Below are 20,229 nucleotides of genomic sequence, written 5' to 3' on the forward strand. Positions count from 1 at the left end.
ACGAGACTCAATGCTCTGCCTCTTAGTCTTCACGAGTTGAAACCAGGGGCTCATCATCTGAACAGTTTTAGTCAACCCCTGCCAAAGCCCACCTTTGCTAAGTCAGAACCTGACAAGGTTAGGCTGGGCCACCTGAAAACTGTTACCCCTTACAACTATGCAATAAATAGCCTCCAACCCACTCTCTCGACCCACCCAAATCCCCACGATACAGAGAACCACCATCATGAAGCCTCATGAAAAGGGAAGATTAAATTTAAAATCAAAGCCAAAATGGGTGGGGTGGAGGTGAAACTTAGAAAAATAAAATCAAAGCTCAAAACAATTAGTATTAGCACAGATACCAAGTTTCACCTTCTGATTGTTTTTCTTCAAATTTGTGATTTAGTTCGTTTGTGTGCATATGTGTGTGCGTTTATGATTTGGGAGGTGGTAGTATAGTGGTGATGGTGTTCTTAACTCTCTTCCTTGGGGGGGGGAAATCAAGCTGCAGAGGACGTATCCCCGGAGTTAGATTTCTAAAGCGTTTGCTTTTGCTTATAGTATTACTTTATTTCTATAGATTTTTTTGTTTTTTTGTTTTTTTTTTTTGTTTTTGTTTTTTGGTGGTTGGTTGGTTTTTGTACATTGTTCCTTGGTCCCCAGGATATTTTTATAAGTGTCTCTGGTCAAGAACAAGTCAATTTCCCCTCCCTTCCCATACAGCCCTCCCAACCTAGCCTCCCCCCAAAAACCCCCAGCCCGTTTCCTCACAACTCCTCTTTCTTCTGTTATTTCTTTCCACCCCTGCTCCCCCACCCAGTAAAACCTCTCCTCCCTCCCATTCCCACCACTACTTCCCCACCTCCTCTCCACACCCAGCATTCTCTTTCCTCCGGGCGGAGGGCGAGGGAAGGGGGGGGGGGAGGAGGAAAAGAGGAGGAGGGGAAGAAGGAGGGGACCGGGAAATTGGGTGGAGAGGAGCGCAGAGAAGGAGAAAGTGAGGAAAGAGGAGGGGGATGGGGAGGGAAAAGTAAAAAAAAAATTTGTTTTGAGAGGTTAATGAAAATCAAACCAAGGGGAAAGAAGGAAGGGGGGAAGCCCCCCAACACAAAACACGCGCGAGCCTCAGCATCCCCTCCCCACCTCCCTCTTCCCCAAATATCTTCCCCTCCCCCCAGCCCCCAAATTCAGTAGGTGGCGGAGAATTTCATCCTTTTCTGCTTCTGTCTCTGGTTGCAAAACCAAACCCGCACCACATTCTTTTTGAGGTCCAATTTCTCGGCGATGGCGGCGATCTTCTCGGAGGAGGGCCGGGGCTGCACGGCGAAGTAGGCCTCGAGGGAGCGCTTCTCCGGGGCGGCGATGGAAGTCCGCTTGCGCTTCTTCTCGCCTCCGTTGAAGAGCTCGGGCTTGTTCATTTTCTCGCGCTGCGCGCCCTCGGCCTCCTCCAGCCACGCCTGCAGGATGGGCTTCAGCGCGATCATGTTGTTGTGCGACAGCGTGAGTGACTCGAAGCGGCAGATGGTGCTCTGGCTCAGCGAGCCCACCCCGGGGATCTTGAGGTTGGCCAGGGCCGAGCCCACGTCGGCCTGCGTCACCCCGAGCTTGATCCGCCGCTGCTTGAAGCGCTCGGCGAAGGCCTCCAGCTCCCGGGGGTCCGTGTCCGAGTCGCAGATGGAGGCCAGCCCCGCCGCTCCGACCACCGCGGCCGCCGCCGACGCCGCGGCCACTTGGCCGGCCGCCGCCGCCGCCGCCGCCGCGGCCGCTCCGTGGTGCGCCGCCGCAGCCACCAGCCCCGGGTGCGGCAACCCCGAGGGCATGTTCATGGCGGCCGCCGCCGGGTGCGACAGGTGGCCCAGGCCGTGCATGTGCGAGTGCGGGTGGGCCGAGCCGCCCAAGAGGCCGCCGCCGCCGCCTGCCCGCCGCCGGCTCCCGGCCCTGCTGCCGCCCGGCCTGCCGCCGCTGCCGGCCGCCTGCCGCTGCCGTGCCTCCCGCGCCGGCCCCTTCGTGCCCGCCGCCGCCGCCGCCCCCGCCGCCGGCCCCGCCGCCGGCCATGAGCGCTAGGGACGGCGAGGAGATGTGGTCCAGCAGGTCGCCGGGTTCGAGCGCCTGGTGGTGGTGGTGGTGATGGTGATGATGGTGCGCCAGCGGCACGGTGGAGGTGGAGGTGCACGGCACGCTGTTCATGGTGTGGTAGGTGGCATCGGGCTTGAAGGGGTGGCTCTTGCCTTGGGACACGGCGATGTCCACGGCCGCCAGAGCCTCGGCCCGGGCCAGCAGGGTCTCGTCCAGGCTGGCGAAGATATTGCTCTGCAGCTGCAATCAACATAAACGAAACCAAACCAAAAACAAAACAAAAACAAAAACAAAACAAAACAAAACAAAAAAAAGGCAAAACAAAAAGCAACCGAATAATAACAGAGGGCAAAGGGTAGGCCAAGGGGAAGGGATGAAGGCAAGAAGGGAGGGGAGGGTAAAATAAGAACGACGGGAAGATCAGGGGCAAATTAAAAGAGAGAATAGCAAAAGGAGAGAGGATGGAGGGAGGAGAGGTAAAGAGAGGAGAACAAGTCAAAGAAGGGGTAAAATGAAAACATTGAGAAGAAAGGGGGAAAGGAGGAGGAAAGATTGGGGAGAAAAGGGGGGGAAGAAGAAGAAATGGATATGTAACTCTCAGCTGGGGAATTGTGTCAAACACAAGAGCACATAAAGAAAATTCCTTTCAGAGGCCGAGTCATAAAAATTAATACAGAAAGTGGATGAAGTCGGAGACTCGTGTGAACACCACTTTCAAAAAAGATCACAGGCGCTCAGATGATTGCAGAGGAAGACATGAAAAAAACATTAAGCGCCGCTTGTCAAAATGTGCCTCGCAGCGGTTTTTTTATTAATGCACATACATACATGCCGTATACAGGAAAGAGAAGGAGTGGGGAAAGGAGAGAAAGAGAGAGAAAGCGAGGGAAAGGCTTTGCAGTGGTTGGAGGTGGGGGTGGGGGGTAGGGGGGGTCCCTTACCGGTGGAGTTGGTAGACAGGCTCTTCGTATTGCTTCGGAGCTGGAATGTAGAGAGGGGTATTTGTGTTCAGGTAGGGTGGGATGCATGGCAAAATGCGGCTGTTTGCTGTTCATGGACATCATCTTGAAGGCTTTGCATGTAAATCCAAAAACACTCCTGAAGTAAGGGGGAAAGTGCTCTTGATACCCTCCTCTTGTTTGGGATGGTGATAAAGGAGTACCAGCTCCTGTAGTGGTGGAGGCGGATGCTGCTGCTGCTGCTGCTGCTACTGCTACTGTTGCTGCTGCTGCTGCTGCTCCTATTGCTGTGGCTGTTGTTGCTACTGCTGCTGCTGCTGCTTCTGCTTCTGCTTCTGCTGTTGCTGCTGGAAGCTTGGAGCTCGCTAGGACCGCACAGTGTGCCTCCCTCCAGCCTCTCGGTCTCACTTATCTGTCTGCTCTATCCTAATGCTGGGATGAGATGCGCTCCTCTTACACCTGAGCCCCCACATCTCGTTGCTAGAGCCCGGCAATCTCTCGCGAGAGCTTGTTGCTCCACCGCTTTGATAGACATCGGCTGTCTCTCGCCCTCTCACTCACTCCCTCTCCCTCCCTCTCCCTGTGCCTTGTTGCATCTTCTTGCGCACTTGCACGTCTAACGGGTACCGGAGCGTGGGAGCTGCTCTTATAATGACCACCAGGAAGGACAGTGCAGGTGTTACACCTGTGGCTGCAAGGCATGCGCACTAAACGCGTCACCTTTCTCCACATCTGTCTATAAAGATCAAACCTGTAGGTTCAGAAAAGAAATATTATCTTCGTTGTATATATCATTTATGGGTTTTTTTTTTTGAAGAAAGAAAGAATAGGGAGAAAATGCATGTATACATCCCTACTTGTGTTCCAATTTTTATGTATCTTAAATATATATTTTTAAATTTCTAAACACACATATACCCATTAGTTAGATACATATCTATGCCTGAGTGTCTAACGAGATGTTATGCAATGCATACAGCTGGGCATTTATATGCTAAATTATGCCCGCACATTCCTTTGTATGTAGTATAAATAACAACACATAAATACAGAAGGTGATGTCTTTTCGGTGAGAACCTGTTACTTTTAAGAATTATAAATGGGCTCCTTGAGAATAATCATAGTGACAGACATTTGTTTGAAGCAGTCAGATGCTATTGATTTCCATATAATTTAATTTCCTCCACATACTTTTGTTGCGATTATTATTGTAGCAGGCACTGCCAGTGACAGCCACTTAGGAGCCACAAGGAAGGAGCATGTGCTTTCTACTTAAGAAAAGCTGTTGAAGTGAAATTGGGCGTTTTCTTTATTGTTTGTCTCCTTTAACCGTGTACAAACCCACATTTCAAACGTGCTGTAGGTGTTCTGAAGCATAGAGTAATCAAAAGGAAAAATACTTAACAGTGTGTAGTTGGGATTCCTCCACAACCCCTTCAAAACACACACATACACACACTTCTTGTAGTGGAAACTGCACGAAAACAGTGCAGAGTAAAGGAATAAACAGCCAGAAATGTAACTTTTAAACCAATTTAGTTGCTTTTGTATTTTTTCCTGTTTGCTTGTTTGCTTTTTTTCTTCAATAGAAAACTGGAACAAACCTACTTTTAGAAAAACCCCTACTAATCAGAATATTAATTTAAAACAAATTAGAAAAGGACCTGGCCCTAACCCAATCTTAATTATTAGTATTGATCAAAATGGTAACAATATATTAAGACCAAAGACTACCAAAAAAAAATCTTTCAATTATCCAACCTGTTATTTGGCCCAGGCCAAATGAATCCCTGGGGAAATAATAGGTGAAGGGAATCCCAATGGATGCTAATGCTTACTCTGAGTGATAATAACAATCTAGATATTATCATATCTGTGACAGAAGTGTTAAAGGAAAAGGGCAAGGGACTGTTTTTAAGAAGCAGTGATCAGATAATGAATCTGTTGTCATTTCAAGACTAACTGGATCTTTCATATTCTAAATTTAAATGAATCTACACACACACACACACACACACACACACGCACTTCTACAACCCAAATATCGATTCATAGGCTTTTGTCACCTCTGTATTATACCCCATGAACATTTGTATCATTAATATGTGCTCATTCATAAGCCAAATTTTTTAAAGTCCATTTTTCTTATCATGTTTTTCCCCCCTATGCTCCCCTTCCAGTCTAAGAGGGAATTGAGAAGCATGTTCAATTACTTGGGCAAGAGGGAGCTGTGTTTTCATCCATTATGGTGCCCCCTGGGATCACTGAATGCAACTTTATCTCGATGGGGAATGGAATAGAAACAGAACATTTCTGGCTGAGAAGAGAAAGTTCCATGGTATTCATCATTATGAATGTACAAGATCAACCAGATCCTAACTGAAATACACTCTCATTTTAACTAAACTATATCAATTGATGAAAAGAAGGTTTATTCCAAATGGACAAACTTGGAATTTGGGAGTCTGGGGACACTGTCTCCTCCTCAGCCTGATGAGCACTATGTAAACACGTCAGGTGTCATTTCACACTTGTGAAACAGAAGAGTGATTGTATGAGATTAAAAAAAAAAAACAATATAGCCTTCTGTGGAAAACATTAGTAGAAAAGACAGACGAGGGGCTCCAACCAACACCTCTGGTCAACCACAATGTAGGCAGAAAGATTATGTCTATAAATCACCATATATACTCATGAGGAACATTTTTGAGAGAAGAGTGGCAAAAGTTAGGATGAGAAGATTGTGGCTTTGTTTCCCAGTTGTCCCATTCACTTTCATTTGTTTGTTTTTCTCAGTTCGATTCCATTTGGCTAATCAGAAAATCACATAAACTCCAAGAGAGAGGGGTGAACAAAGTATCATAAAGATCTGTGTATGTGTGTAGGAATTTTCCTAAAATAAGGGAGCAAACCCTTAAATGGAAATGTATTTGGTGACTAATAGGTTCTCTATGTGTTTGCCGCTTGTCTTAACTAGATTGCAAGCCCTTCCAAGAACAAGAGCTCAGTCTCATACCTCTTTATATTCATCTACAGTACTTAGTGCAGTGTTGAGTATATAGCAGGCACTCAATAAGTATTTGTTGATTGATGATGGGAGAAAGAGCAGAGGGGAAGGGTATTGGAATGGAGATAAGATTTTTCCTTCTTTCCTTAAGTATGTGGATTGCTATCCTCTGATTTGGAAACTGGTGAGGGAGTGGTATACCTTTAACAGAAACTAAACTCACTTAATTGTAAATTATGATTTAAAAATCTGCTTTTTTGTGTGTGTCAATCTTTTCATTCCCCCTGCCTCACTCTTCTCAGGTTTTTCCAGGGGCATGGAGAAATGGGATATGTATATGTGAGGATGGGAAGGTTATGGAAAGGTCTGAGCATGACTTAGTAATATTTTACTGCTTTGTTTCCACTGGTTTGGCAATCACGGGCAAGCTACAATTGATGCACTACTTCAGATAGCCCCTGCTTGTGCTAATTATGCTAGCATGGGGTCTCAGACTGGGCACAGATTCCAGTCCCCTCCCCCACCCCTTTTAATGAGCATCCCCTTTTAATGAACACCACCAAAATAACCCACAATCTCATGGCGTTGTATCTTATCAATAGGGGGATAACAAGAACACCAGCTATTGATTTCTAAGGAATTTCCGCCTCTAGGGGCAGGGAGTCTATCAGCTGGATCGGAGACACATTTCTTTCCCTCATTAATTAATTTTCTCCTCCTCCTGTGGCAGGCCAAATGCCACATTTCCTCTGGCAGCCTCTTTTTCATTCTCAGAGGGGAAAAAAAAATCCTTGTCAGATTGGGTGGGGGTCCAAATTGTCACCATGTATGTCGTTTGCTCCCTTGTCCTTCTCCCCACCCCCATCTTCTCAGTCATCAGTTGAAATGGCAGCTGCTGTCCACTCTCCAGTGCTGATTTTTTCCCTTTATTATAGGAAGATGCATTACATTCAGTTCTTGGTCAGCTCAGATTCAAAGGGGGAGAAAGCCCATCTAGGGTTTCATGAGAGTTTGAAAGTTTCTTACCTGACAGGATAAGAATATGAACATGGACTTTGACTTTTCAAAGAGGAAAGATTTAAAATATATGACCACACCATATTAACTGGTTCCCTCTCATTTTCCTAATATCTATACAGTATTGTGTAGGGTATCTGATTAAGATGTCCCTTCAGCTTTGGAGCTTCAGAAGCTACCTTTCTAGACAGTTTCCTCCCTCATTCAAAAAGCTCACTGAACTTAAACAACTTACTTTCTTCTTTGGTGACAGAAACCACATAAAATTTTTGTGACTAGAACTCTTGCTAATTATATAGAACACTGCAAAAGCTACAAAATTGACCTAGGGTGATTCTCTCAGACCATTTCCTTTTAATAGTTTCTTAAGTTTATCTGGTAGTACTAGTTTTGTCAAAAATTTTGTTTCAAAACAATCACTTTCTGACACAAAACTTGAGCCTTGAGAATGTGGAAAAGTTAAAAGGTCAACTTGCATTTGTTGGAAACTCAAGAAATTTCTACTTTCAATCCCAGATTTAAGCAATTCACAAAACAAAATAAAACAAAAATAATACAATGAAGGAAGATAGGGGAGGAGGTGGAGGAAATTGTTGTTTGGGTCAATTTTCTTGAGGAAGATTAAATTTCGGAACACTCCCCTACTTGGACACTTTCTCTTGGCAAGAGAGGGGCGGGCTGAAAAAGAAGACTAGTTTTCTCTTCTCTTGTCTCTGTCTCTCTCCATTTCTCTCCATCGTTCTCTTCGTTCCTCCCTCCGTCCCTTTTCCCCTCTTTCCCTCCCTCCTTTCAACCAGTCTCTCTGTCTGTCTCTGTTTCTTTCTCTAGGGAAAAGCTTCTACTTCTTTACTCCTTATTCTTTCAGCTTTCCCTTTCAGACTGATACAGTCTTTTTAATCTCCCTTTGCCCTTCCTATCACTTCCCCCTCCCCACTCCACTCCCGCCAACTAGCTTTATTTCTACTGTCCTTTCAACTCCTCTCCTTCGTAGCTCATCTCCTTCCTTTTCCAAATCTGGCTCCCAAGTTTGCAGCATTCTGGCCGGCTCACAATTTTGGTGGTGCATTTTTAATGCCTCCTCAAAACTCGCTGTTCATCGTATTCCTGCCGGGAACATTCGCATTCATGGAGAGAAGCGCCAGCCTACTCCTCGCAGTAAATCGGAAGCTTTGAGGTCTTGTTCATTAGGGAAGCGCCTGGGCAGTAACTCTATTTTAATGTCCCAGCAATTTCAGTAAAAGGAGGGTGAAGCAGGCAACGAGAAAGCATCTACTTTTCCGCTAGTTTTGTTCTGCTCCAAATTTCAAAGAGCCGAATTTCCCTATTGTACTCTACCTGCCTGTCACCAGTAACCATTCCATTCACCCTCTATTCCCAAAGCATAAGGATTTATATGTTATTGTAACCCATTGTATTTGATTTCCTCTTTTAAGGTTCCCCAAAGACGAATATACTACAGATTAGAATATTAAATACTAACACCTCATAGAAGATTTTGCTCTACTCAGGAAAAAGGAGTGATTTGGGGATTCATGAGTAATCTATAGGAATAAGCCGCTGCTGTTTTGTTTCCAGTTCCCATTTTATTCAAATACAACTTCCATTAGTTGCTTCCCAACATTATCCAGTGCAGTTAAGCATATCTTGAGCTTCCCAAAGTATTACTTAAAGGTAGCAACACTTAAAAAAAAAAAAACAAAAAAAAAAACCACTATCATATGTGCAGGTTTTTTTTTTTTTTAAGTAAAATTCACTAACAATCACTATATTCTATTTAGCTATTAAAAGTGTACATATATAAAAACCTCTTCCCCTGCGTATAACAAAACCAACCTACCTTCAGAAAGCCCTATGGGTGAACGCATAAAAGACTATTTCCATGTCCTAATGAGGACCTTCCTTATATCAGCAAAGGCCTGCTAATTACCGGTGTACACGCTGCCATAATTGCTTTTGCAGTCAAAGTGTAGAATGGTGTCCTATTAAAAATAGAAAAGCTCAATTGGTGATTTAAGTCTCTGGGTAGGCAAGAAGTTCCCCCTCGAAAGCCCTCCCCCTCTCATGGCTGGGAGAGTAAGTTGCCTGGAGGATCTACTTAGAGGTCCCCGAGTAAAAAGAAAACTCACTTTAGGGTGATTCTGTTCTTTATAAAAGTTTCACCTTTTTCTCCGGCGCCCTCAAATAAACTACTAGTCTGACACAAATACGGATTAATTAAAAGAACAACAGGGAAGAGCCCCCAAGCATCAGCTCCCAGGATCCCGAAGTGGAGATTCTTAGCTGCTTAGGTAAATATGCAGTTGATTTAGTTAAACATCAGCTGAACACACCTAACCAGGGAGTTGCACTTGGTGGAGTCCTCTGCCTCGTATCCCCCTCCTGACACCTCCTCCCTTTCCATCTTCCCCTCCCCCAGCCGTGGAGGGGAGCAGAAGATGCTTTCTCCTTCCGTTAAGACAGACTCGGGAAAAGATCTGGAAAGCGAAGAAGGAACAATGACGCCGCAAGTTAAGAGGAAGAGAGATCTGAGCCTGGGTTCCGTCGCCAGAAGAGCAACTGCGCGCTCCCCTAGCAACCCCCTCCTTTCTCCCCGCACGAATCAAAGCTCGTTCCGAGGGGCTGGGAAATAGTTGCCTTGTCATGTAACACATTGCCCTGATTTATTATAAAATTTTAACGAAATCATGCATATTTTAACAGCCTTTAATCACTGCATGAAAATTTAATTCATGGACTGTAGCGCGTTTAAATAAATGAAGTGTTAATTCATTAGGATTAATTAATTTGTTAAAGGATTGTGTGCAAGGTTAAGGTGGAAGGAAAACTCTTTGTTAGTTCCGCGTCTTAATCACCAGGTTTGGTTAGCAGTAAAAATACTACTAATAAATCGCAGAAGGGACTTCTCCCGGCCCGTGCGTGGGGCTGGGGACACGGGCAGTGCTGTACCCTTAGAATTTTTGCGAACGCCCGGCACGGAAACTACGCGATCAAGTTCAAGATCGGTCCATGCCAGGAGTGAGGGACCAAGGGACGCGGAAAGCAGGCAGCGAAGGTGCGGGACAGCGAGTGAGCGGGTCGGAGCGCGGGCTCGCTCGTAATACCTGGGATAAAGTTTGAAGGTGCCCCAAAGGAGAGGCTAAGATCTGAATGGAACTCGTGGTGGAAGAGGCTATTTCCAGGGAGGACGCAAGAAGCCAAGGTCCCCATCCCTGACCCCGGAGGTGGTCCAGATTGGTTCAGGCAAAGGCACATGGAAGACAATAAACGTCTTCGAGGCGGGGCGCCCCTTCTACTCACTGGGAGAGCAGGCTTTTGCTTAATGGAGAAAGTGATTTGCAAGCGTGGCCACCGCCTGACCCTTTCTAGAGCCCAGGGAACAGCTGTCTAGCCACCAGGCCGCCTGCCCCAGGCAGTGAACGCGGGACCATTAGCAGGGAGGGGAAAGGGAAACCACACACACACACACACACACACACACACACACACACACACACACACACACACACACACACACACACCAGGCGAGCTTTCTTGTCCTGGCCTCTGAAAAGACTACACATCGTTAATACTATCATCCCCAAAATACTCCTTACAAGTCTCTTTTCCCCACCCCCATAAGGAGCAAATCCCTTGGATAACTACTTGAAAGGGAAGGCCTGAGTACTGCCAAACCAAGAATTGCTTGAAAAGGTGTTTCTACTTATATTCCCTTTTCGGGGAGGGGAGGGGATAGTGAAGTGCCAATTAGAGATTTATATTCAAGGTTATACAAAAATAAGAGGTAGTAAGAGGCAGGAGGGAAAAGGGGGGCAGAGACTTTCTTCTTCAGGTGCTGGGTTGTAAAGTCCGTCCAAAAAAAGGACTAGGACAGAAAGTAAAGCAAATACAGTACAAAGCACTTGAGAATGACTCAGTCATATTATTAAACAGGCCCAAAAGAGCTTCAAAGCACCTCTGCTCCAAGATAGATGGGTTCTTTAAAAAATCTGGATGATAATAGATGCTTCCTAGCTCAGAGTGGGGTTCCGAGAATTAGGCAGTAAATGTTCACAATGCACTTTGAGATCACTGCTTAAAAGGCATTCCATCTGCCAAGTATTATTAAAGAGATAGAGTTTCAACATGATGGACAAAGGTTGAGTTGTAGAACTCGCACAAATAGGAATAGAAGACATTCACAGGAGACTTCAGGAAACCCTTCTAACCCAAGGGCTAAGTTATGTTCCACAACTCACAAACCATAGTTGGAGACTGACACCAGACATCATCCTAAAGAATCAAGTAAAGCAAAGGAATTTTTTTTTTAAGTCTAAGGTATAGTTCAACATCCTGACTCATTTTAGGGTGGCAAATACAGTGGCATAGTGTGAATCACTGTACCTTGGCCAATGACATTACAGAATAGTTGTTAATACACCTGAAAACTGGAATCATCAATTACCCATTTATAACAGTGGTCCCATCAGAACTATCTCCCCCTTTCTGTTATTCTTCCTTTTCACCTAATAATCTCTTTCCAAAGAACTTAATACCCTGTTATCATAATCAGTGACACGGGCAAACTAATATTAGCAAAGCAAAAAAAAATTAGCAATTGCTCTTGAAATGTTTTATTATGGTTGTGAATCAATTTTGTCTTTAGAACCTGTAACACTTTAAATAGAACATATGTGATAGAGCAGGCACTCAATATTTTGTCAGTTATAGAAGAGGATCGGAACAGCTAGGTGGCTCAAATGTTAACAGAGCTGGGCCTAGAATCAGGAAGAACTAAATTCAAAAATAATCTCAGACCCTTGTTAGTTATGTGATCCTGGGCAAGTCACCTAAGCTGTTTGCCTTAATCCACTGAAAAAAGGAAATAAAAAAACAACTCTAGTTAATCTTTGCCAAGAAAACTTCACGGATAATACTGGCATGCTACAGTCGACAAGTACATGAAATCTCAAGACAGGACTGAACATTAAAACAGAAGATGGTAAACAATAAGTATAATTGTGTTTGGGGAAGAAACCTAAAGTGAAAATGTGGTATAATAGATGAGGGCACATGAAATATGGGAAACTTGAGTTTAAGTCCTGCATGTAAGAATCTGCATGATTGTGGGCAAGTCATTTTTTCATTTTATGAGGGATCCCTCTAAGACTGTTAGAGATGAGCTGTTAATGTCAATCAAGTGAAGGTCAGTTCTATATTGTCATGAAGCAACAGACAACTTTCTATTAAAGAAGCTAACTTTTGTTAATGAAAGTAGCATTTTAAATATACTCAAGAAGCTGGAACTCAAATTTCTCAGAAAATGGAAAAGCTCTGTACTTTGAGTGATGTAAACCGCCATGGATATATTTAAACTGAATCTTTATGTCCTCTACCAGGCTCTCCCCCTCCCCCCCAAAAAAAAAATTAAGTCCTGTTATTTCCTAACTTCCTATATGAAATCAAATTACCTATTAAGGATTTGTAATGGCATTTTAAAAATTCAGTTGCTATTATGTTTGTTTATAGTATTTTTGGTGTGAAAGTTCCTTATTTGATTACTAATTATTTGTCCCTGAAAAGGTAATAGAGAAGAATGAATTTAATACTCCTGACAACCTTGATCTAATGTTTAACTTTAAAAGTGTTTATGTAAACTTGTATAAACTTATTATATCACATAGTCAACAGAAAAGTTGGGTATAAAGGGATACAGCATGAAGTATACTAATTAAAAAAACATGTTAAAAAGTAACATTCTTTAACCAATAATAGGAATTTCAAAAAAATTTACTCTATTTTTAAGTTTAGCAGTTTGATTTTGGGAACCTGTATGTGCTAGAACTTGTCATATACAGACTATAGTGGCCATAAAGTAAAATCCAACAAATTACGTAATGTAATCAAATCAATTTAGCTATTAACAAGGACTGTCTATTCATGCAGAAACTTGGGCCACAGACCAAGTGCTAGTACCTGTATGTACTAGCATGCAGATTTTGTGAGATTTAAATGATTTTCTTCTAAAAGTATATTCTGCATTTCAAATGCATTCTAATATGAACTATTTGGGAAAAAAAGCTCAAATAAATTGATGTTGTCTTAAAAGCAATTCTTAAGAAATATCACATCTTTCCATTATGTAATTATTCAACTATTTTGTCTTTTTGCCATCATGGGTATGTATTTTTTTTAAAATATCAAATCAGAATATGGTGATCTGCTAATTTTAAAAAGTCAATATTCAAAATAAGAATAGTATATTAAAATATGTCCTGCAGTTCTCCTGACTATGAATTTATTAGTTTTAATTAATAATTGTGAAATACTTTTGGGAACAGGTAGGAGAGAGAAGAAAAGAATGGTAATTCATATGACAGACCCTCATCACCTAAAGGAAGTGAAAGGACACATCTGAATTTACTATATGGATGTTAAAACATTTTAGAGACAATTTTAGTGCCCGCATTTTAAAAACAAATATATCCTTAGGAAATGAATTTGTTTCTTTGAACCATAAACAGAATTACGAAAATTTTTTACCCTTTGAGTACCAGTTTTCACTACAATTTCAAACGCTTTTAGGTAGAGTTCAGACTTATCAACATGGTAGTTCAGGAGTTTCAATTGTAGCCTAGTCTTTTTTTTTTTTTTTTTGCGGGAGGGAGGGGAGGGGAGAAGGGTTTTTTACCAGGGATACAGGAATAGTTTTCCATTTCCTTTTCTAGCCCATGTTTCAGATGCGGAAATGAGGCAAACAGGATTAAGTGACTTGACCAGGGTCACTCAGATTTGAACTCAGAAAGATGTCTTCCTGATTCTAAGCTCAGTGCTCTATTCACTGCACCCACTAGCTGCTCTATCAACATGGTATTGAGGCAAAATGATCAAGAACCCTTATAGGAGATGCCTGTTAACATAAAACATGGTCCATAATGACCAATTAAAAAACACTCATTGCACATAAGGAAAATGTGAACTTTCCGATTTGGGAGAAAAGATTTATGACTGACTTATTTCAGACTTTCAGATCAATTAAAAGTGATAAGGGCAGTTTTCCTGGTTTTAGAATGGTATTTCCATATCTGAAGTAACATCAAGGATAACAGTGCTTATGACATCTTTATTCAATTCACATAGAAAAGCATGCAGTATTAATGTAAAACAGTACAGTATTAATGTAAAATGTTCAGTGCACATTAGGTAAACAAGTCATTAGCATACAAACCCATTTTTAAAGGCCTGTATAGGGAGACTGAATGTTTGGAATAACAAATGCTTTTCCAAACCTAAATTAAAAATTGTGCTTCACTTTTCCCCTCCCCACCCCCTACCTACTCACCACAAATGAAAAGAAGCACTTGTAACTTACATAAAAGAGACATTCTATTACTAACCAAAACTTAACTTTCCTTAGCATGGAAAACAGAGCAAGCAAGAATGCTAGCATGCACAAAGACTGTGGTTTCGATAAAGCACAGTGCCATGCAAACAGCAAGTTCAGTATTTCAATAAGTAGCCCAGGGGCATCATCAGAGTTAGAATTTGGGACTGAAAATTTGAGTGCTCTATATCCAAGCCGTGAAGTTAACATACTTCCCCACACAGAGTAGGCTGAATTTCTAGTTTTCCACAAAGAGGTAGGTAAATAGACTTAGCTATATCAGGGGAGAGAACAAACAAAAGACCAAACCCCAAACCAACCACTTTGACATTTAAAAACATGGTTCTTTAATTTCTGAAGTTGTACCCTACACTGGCTAGTCAAAGACAAAAAACAAAAAACAAAAAAACAAAACACACACACACACACACACACACACACACACACACACACATACATACACACACACAAAAACAAGAAAGGCCCCACAAAATCTCAAATTAAAAAATCACATAGGATATCAGGCCTCCATTGTTTTCAGGTCTATAGTGCTAATTCACAATGTGTGAATTTGCTTAAAGTCAGGCCATTACTATAATAAAATAAAAGTGGCAGGTAAAAGAAACATACTGAGAGAAGCATTACGAAAACAAAATGTTTTATGGACAATGCAGACATCTCTAGGACTTTTATTTAAGAAGATGTACAAGCTGCTTTTTACCAGCAGGCTACTGCACCTGACAAAATAAAAAAAAATATGAAATATATCCACCCTGATACATCACAAAAAATAATGATGCTGATGTTAAAAGAAAAACACCACCAAATTTCTGACATTATTCAAAAGGAGGTTCTCAAAAATATAAAAATAAAGACTAGCCCATTCATCTTTGATTTAGTTTTTGGTTAAAAGGATCAATTAAAAATGTCTGGGGTGAGGGGACACTCAGAAGGGCAGGGAGGAAAACAGTTAAAAAAAAAACTTTATTTTTCCTCTCAAGACAAAGTACCTTTTCAATAATCAACTTTTAGTTGCTTTGGATGGGCTGGCACTAGAAAGGCTACTCTGGATTTTTCTTTTTGCTGACTGATTCATACTCTTATTCCTCTTTTCAGGCACAAATGAGGCAGACCATGGGGACTGAAGGTGATTGTGAACATTGTGCATCTCTGAGGACATCTTGAAAAAAGATGGCCCAAATCTCTGATCATCAAACAGCTTATGTGAGTTACTAAACAAAAAACTCTGGGAAAACTCCCTCTGAAACAAACAGTTCTGGGGTTTGATTTCACTTGTTCCTGAATTGGGAGAGGGGAGGAGTGGAAAATGTTCATTCATCTCTTGGTCAGATGGTGAAAGAATGAAAAAAGAAGTGGGTTTCCACTCATTTCTATTTCCAGGCTGATCAAGCAGCTGAGAACATTTTGTAAGGTTTGGTTTAGTTCTTTCTTCTAGTTTATCAGAATCATCCAAAAATTCACTATTTTGTACTAATTTTGTTGGGGTTTCCATGTCGGTGGATTTAAAATTGTTATAGGGACTCTTACTGTTGTCTGATTCAGACATCATGGAATCCAGCTCAGAGATCTTATCAAGATAAGCTGCATCCATTGATGCTTCACTGGATGTTCTAGTACGATTCATTTCAAAGGAGCGAATAGAATTTAATCTTTTAGATAAACAGGAGCCTGCTTTCTCATTGGATTTCATTGACAGTTCTCCAGAAGAACTTGCAACTGGGTTCTGCTCTGAACTATCAAAATCTAAGTTTTGGGCAAAATTGGTAGGGCAACAATCCCAAAACACTGACTTTGGGGAAGTGAAACTTTCCGACTTCTTTCCATTTTCACTACTTGCATTGTCCTGGAGGGGATCTTTTCCACAACTGCTTGAGGTGCCACAAAAATCATCAAATACCAATTTTCTTAGGTGGTGTGAGTGCTTTCTAATACTCTCTGTTTTGACCAGAGAGCCTTCTTTGTTATCTGGGGTATTGAGCTGAAGACAACTAAGAGATAAAGAAGGGGTACAGGGAGCTGGGAGATCATAAAGTTCCTCATCTTTATAAGAATCACAATTCCCAGTTTTATTATTCCATTGTCTTTCCAAACAGGCATCCATCCTTGTATCAGTAACATCTAACAGAATTTTCAACTGTTCTGGGAAGAGTTCTTTATTCTTACAACACTCTGTTTCTCTCTCACTTGAGCCTTCTTGAGTAGCAGAGTTATTATCTGAAAGCCTACTACACGAAGACTGTGTTAGGTGTGTAGAGGTTGGGTTGGCTGGAACAGGCTGCTTTCCAACACAATCTACCTGACTTGTTAAAGTTGTGGTATTTTCCTCAGGGTGACTGTTTCCTTGGCTTTCTGCAGAAAGCACTCTTTGGCTAATAGAATTTGACGTTTCAGTTTCTTCACTTGAGCTTTTTAGCAATGAGATTTGAGATTCTAATTCTTCTATATATTTATCACTTCGTTCCAGGGCTTTCTTTAGGCGATTTGTTTCTCGCTCATACTGTTCTACCTTGGACTGAAGAGCAGCAACTGTAAACCTGCCAAACCTGCAAGAAATGGAAGGACAATTAATTTCCCAACTGAAGTAAGTTCTTATACTTTTTTTCTGATTTCACAAAGATAACATTGAAATTTCAGGCTCCTCAGCAAATGGGGACATAAACAGACTCCACCATTGGTATTTTCCCTTATTTAATATTAATAATGACTTTTCCTATATACTAAGAGGTAGAAAATAACAATGGTGAATAGCTAACAGTATTCTTTACTAATGAAATCAGACTATTAGTTGCACTGAGGTGGAAACTATCCGAAGATTATCCTTCCAAAAGTTAGACCTATCAATTCACTTCAAATATGCATGAAGAGTTATCCCCTAAAACAATGGCAAAGATTTGTGATAACATTTGAACAGTAGTCCACATCTTGAAATATTTACATTCAATCATTTTCCTATCGTACAGCCGTGTTTTACAATACATTTCTTACACAATGTCACCTTGTCAAATATAAAATGCCAATTTGAAATTCAGAAATCTTAACAGTCCTGAGGAGAGATGGTTTTAAATACTTATTTGGTCCTTTCAATTACAGGCCTCCTAGATCTACAGCTTTTTACTCAGCCTTGCTGAGTCCTGTGCTTTAACTCATTCCAGAGCTACTTATTTTTGGCATTTTACTATTGTGTGGGACATCAATCTCATTTCTTCCAACTTTGAAATACAAAATCTGTGCTTGTGGCTCAGACAGATTCCACATAAAAATATTTTCATACTGTTCCTGAACACAAGAACTTAAAATTGAGGTTGAAAAGAACACATCAGAAAATCATCCTTTCATCACATTTTGTTTTCACCGACTTTTCCCTCAAAAAGTAGGTATTAGTAAGATGAATGCATTAGTATACTGATAAGTGTATTAGGTAAATCCATATATCTTGCAAGAATCAAATGCTTTCTGATTGGATAATGAATGTAAGCATAAAAGGCTACTCTGCCTCTACTTTCCTTCTATATTTCCCTACTTCCTATTTAAAGATTATTCCTTTTCCAAATATACACACATTCAAAATATTTTCTAAACCTTAGACACCTATTTATTTGTATGGGGCATTTCAGTGGTACCCTTGCCTGGTGGTGCTAGGGTATCTTCTCAGAATTTCTTATAACTCTTTAAACCTATGGTATTGCTTTCTTTGACTGTACTTGCTTCTATAATAATGCTACACTCCTACCTACCCTGCTTCCTATTCTATTCTGATATGAATCAAACTCTCTGTCAGAACTGGAACAAGTACCAATTAAGTACCTATATGCTTCTGACAATTATGATGGCAAATTCTAAGAGACACTAGACCAACCACCAGATGTCCCCCAGAACTTGACATGACATCTCCAATCTTGATAGACCATCTTCAATAGCTGAAACATACCTTTCCTTCATCCCTTTGCCTCTCCTACTGACTCCCAAACAAAAACAAAAATAGATTACTCCCATTTTACATATTTCTTTTTCTAGCCTTGTCTTTTGTATCCATCATTCCCTACTAATCTGTTTAAAGATTAGAATCCCCTTAATTCAAGGGTTCACAACTAAAGCTCATGGTCACTAAGGTGTGCATAGATAGATTTTAGGGGGAATCTGTGAACTAGGATGGGAAAAATGACCTTTTTAATAATCCTCTAAATAAAATTTATCACGTCCTTCAATTACGAATATAGACAACAAACCATTATTCTGAGGATACATTACTCTGAATATGTCCATGAAAAAAAATAAAATTCAGAACTAATGCCTAAATAAAATATTAGTTCCTGGTGAGCAGATACTATTATGACTATCATTACACACACACACTCCCTTCCCCCCATTCTGTCTCTGTCTCTCTCCATCTTTAGCACTTTAAATATAAGAGGCAGCTAATACATACTTGCCAAATTGAATTTGTTGTTGCAAATAGACATATCTGTGTTAGTCTCTACCCCATTTTTATTGAAAACAAAACAAAAAAATACCTTCCTTTTTCTTTTGTGCTAAGTTGCATTCTAATTTAGAGGCAACCATTAGTCATCCAGGTCACCAAGGAGCCTGTGTTCTGGTGTTCCTATTTAGTCTGGAAGAGTTAAAAGAGTTGCAACCTGTGTGGCCCTAAAAGGAGAGGTCTGAGGTACATGTGATTTCCTAATAATGATTTTCTCTTTGAAATTAATTATATTTCCAAAAGAAAGCATATTCCCTTTAGCTTCTAAAAAAAAAAGAAAAACAATCTATCTTTTTTGACAAAGAGGATATATTTTGGGGATAGGAAAGTTAAGAAAGATAAAATTTGCGAATTGGAATATTTAAATATAATGCCAATACATGTTGCAGTTCCCTTAATAGATACTTCAAACATTGAACCCTCATATTTAAAAAAAAAAATCAATCCTTGATCAATGTGCACAATAATTGTAGGAGGCAACTTGAAATAAAATTTCTAGACTATTTTAAGAAAGAGATTTTTTTCACCTTTACATATACACCTGGCAAGTTTTTTTTAATGGTGATAACTATGTAATATGTTTGTTTAATGCAAAGAATAAAAATGGCAATCTCTAATTTGCTTAGCACGAGAGTTTTATATTCTTCCTCCCCCCCCTTTTTTTTTGGGGGGGAGCAACTGGAGTTAAGAGAATTGCCCAGGGTCACACAGATTGTAAATGTTAAGTGTCTAAGGCCAGATGTGAACTCAGATTCTACTGACTTCAGAGCTGGCACTCTGTCCACTATGCCAACTAGCTGCCCCAAGTTTTGCATTCTCAAATATAATTTTTATAGCTAGTGTCCTTAGGTAAAAAATCAGATGCTCAAAATCTGGTAATAACAATAGGCAATATATGAACTGCTGCAGAGGAATATAGAGGAAGACAGAAGAGGCTTTTATAAGGAAATGTTAGAAAGAGCATTCTTTCCCCCCAACCTCAGAAAATTTTAGCTCATGAAAAGCTGTGTGGTTCAACTGAGGCAAAAGACTTGAGTTCAAATTCTGACTTTGGAATTTCACCTCATCTGTAAAACGGGAATGATAATGCTTATACTGTATGCCTTTAAGAATACTTGCAAAGAAATGAGAAAAAGAATGTGAAAGTCCTTTGTGATAGTAAAGAAAATGTATAAAAAAAAAAACTTCTGTGATGTAATTAGATTTTGGTTTAGATATAATTTTATAATTCTCCATTTATTTGTTCTAAAGCTTCAAGTTAATTTTTCAAATGCTCATCAACAGATTCACTGAAAGGAAATCAAAATGCCAACATAAGTGAAACCTATTG

At 40.9% G+C, this 20,229-nt stretch overlaps 2 protein-coding genes across 4 annotated transcripts in view; both read right to left on the reverse strand.

Annotated features, from left to right (window-relative positions):
• Window positions 1-1,030: 1,030 nt before the first annotated feature.
• On the reverse strand, window positions 1,031-3,122 carry POU4F1 (POU class 4 homeobox 1). The gene is given in 3 exon segments (XM_031958535.1): window positions 1,031-1,950; window positions 1,952-2,298; window positions 3,000-3,122. Coding segments are annotated over 3 exon segments (1,251 nt in total). The 3' UTR covers window positions 1,031-1,169.
• Window positions 3,123-14,120: 10,998 nt separating this feature from the next.
• The window catches only part of OBI1 (ORC ubiquitin ligase 1), a 46,489-nt gene continuing 40,380 nt past the window's right edge, over window positions 14,121-20,229 (reverse strand). For all 3 annotated transcript variants that reach the window (XM_031958536.1, XM_031958538.1, XM_031958537.1), the window contains one exon: window positions 14,121-16,965. In XM_031958536.1, the coding sequence (XP_031814396.1) occupies window positions 15,423-16,965 (1,543 nt within the window). In that variant the 3' untranslated portion in view covers window positions 14,121-15,422. The remainder of the gene's footprint in view (window positions 16,966-20,229) is intronic.

The sequence above is a fragment of the Sarcophilus harrisii genome, chromosome 3 (assembly GCF_902635505.1).
Source record: "Sarcophilus harrisii chromosome 3, mSarHar1.11, whole genome shotgun sequence".
In the NCBI taxonomy this organism is placed as follows: domain Eukaryota; kingdom Metazoa; phylum Chordata; class Mammalia; order Dasyuromorphia; family Dasyuridae; genus Sarcophilus; species Sarcophilus harrisii.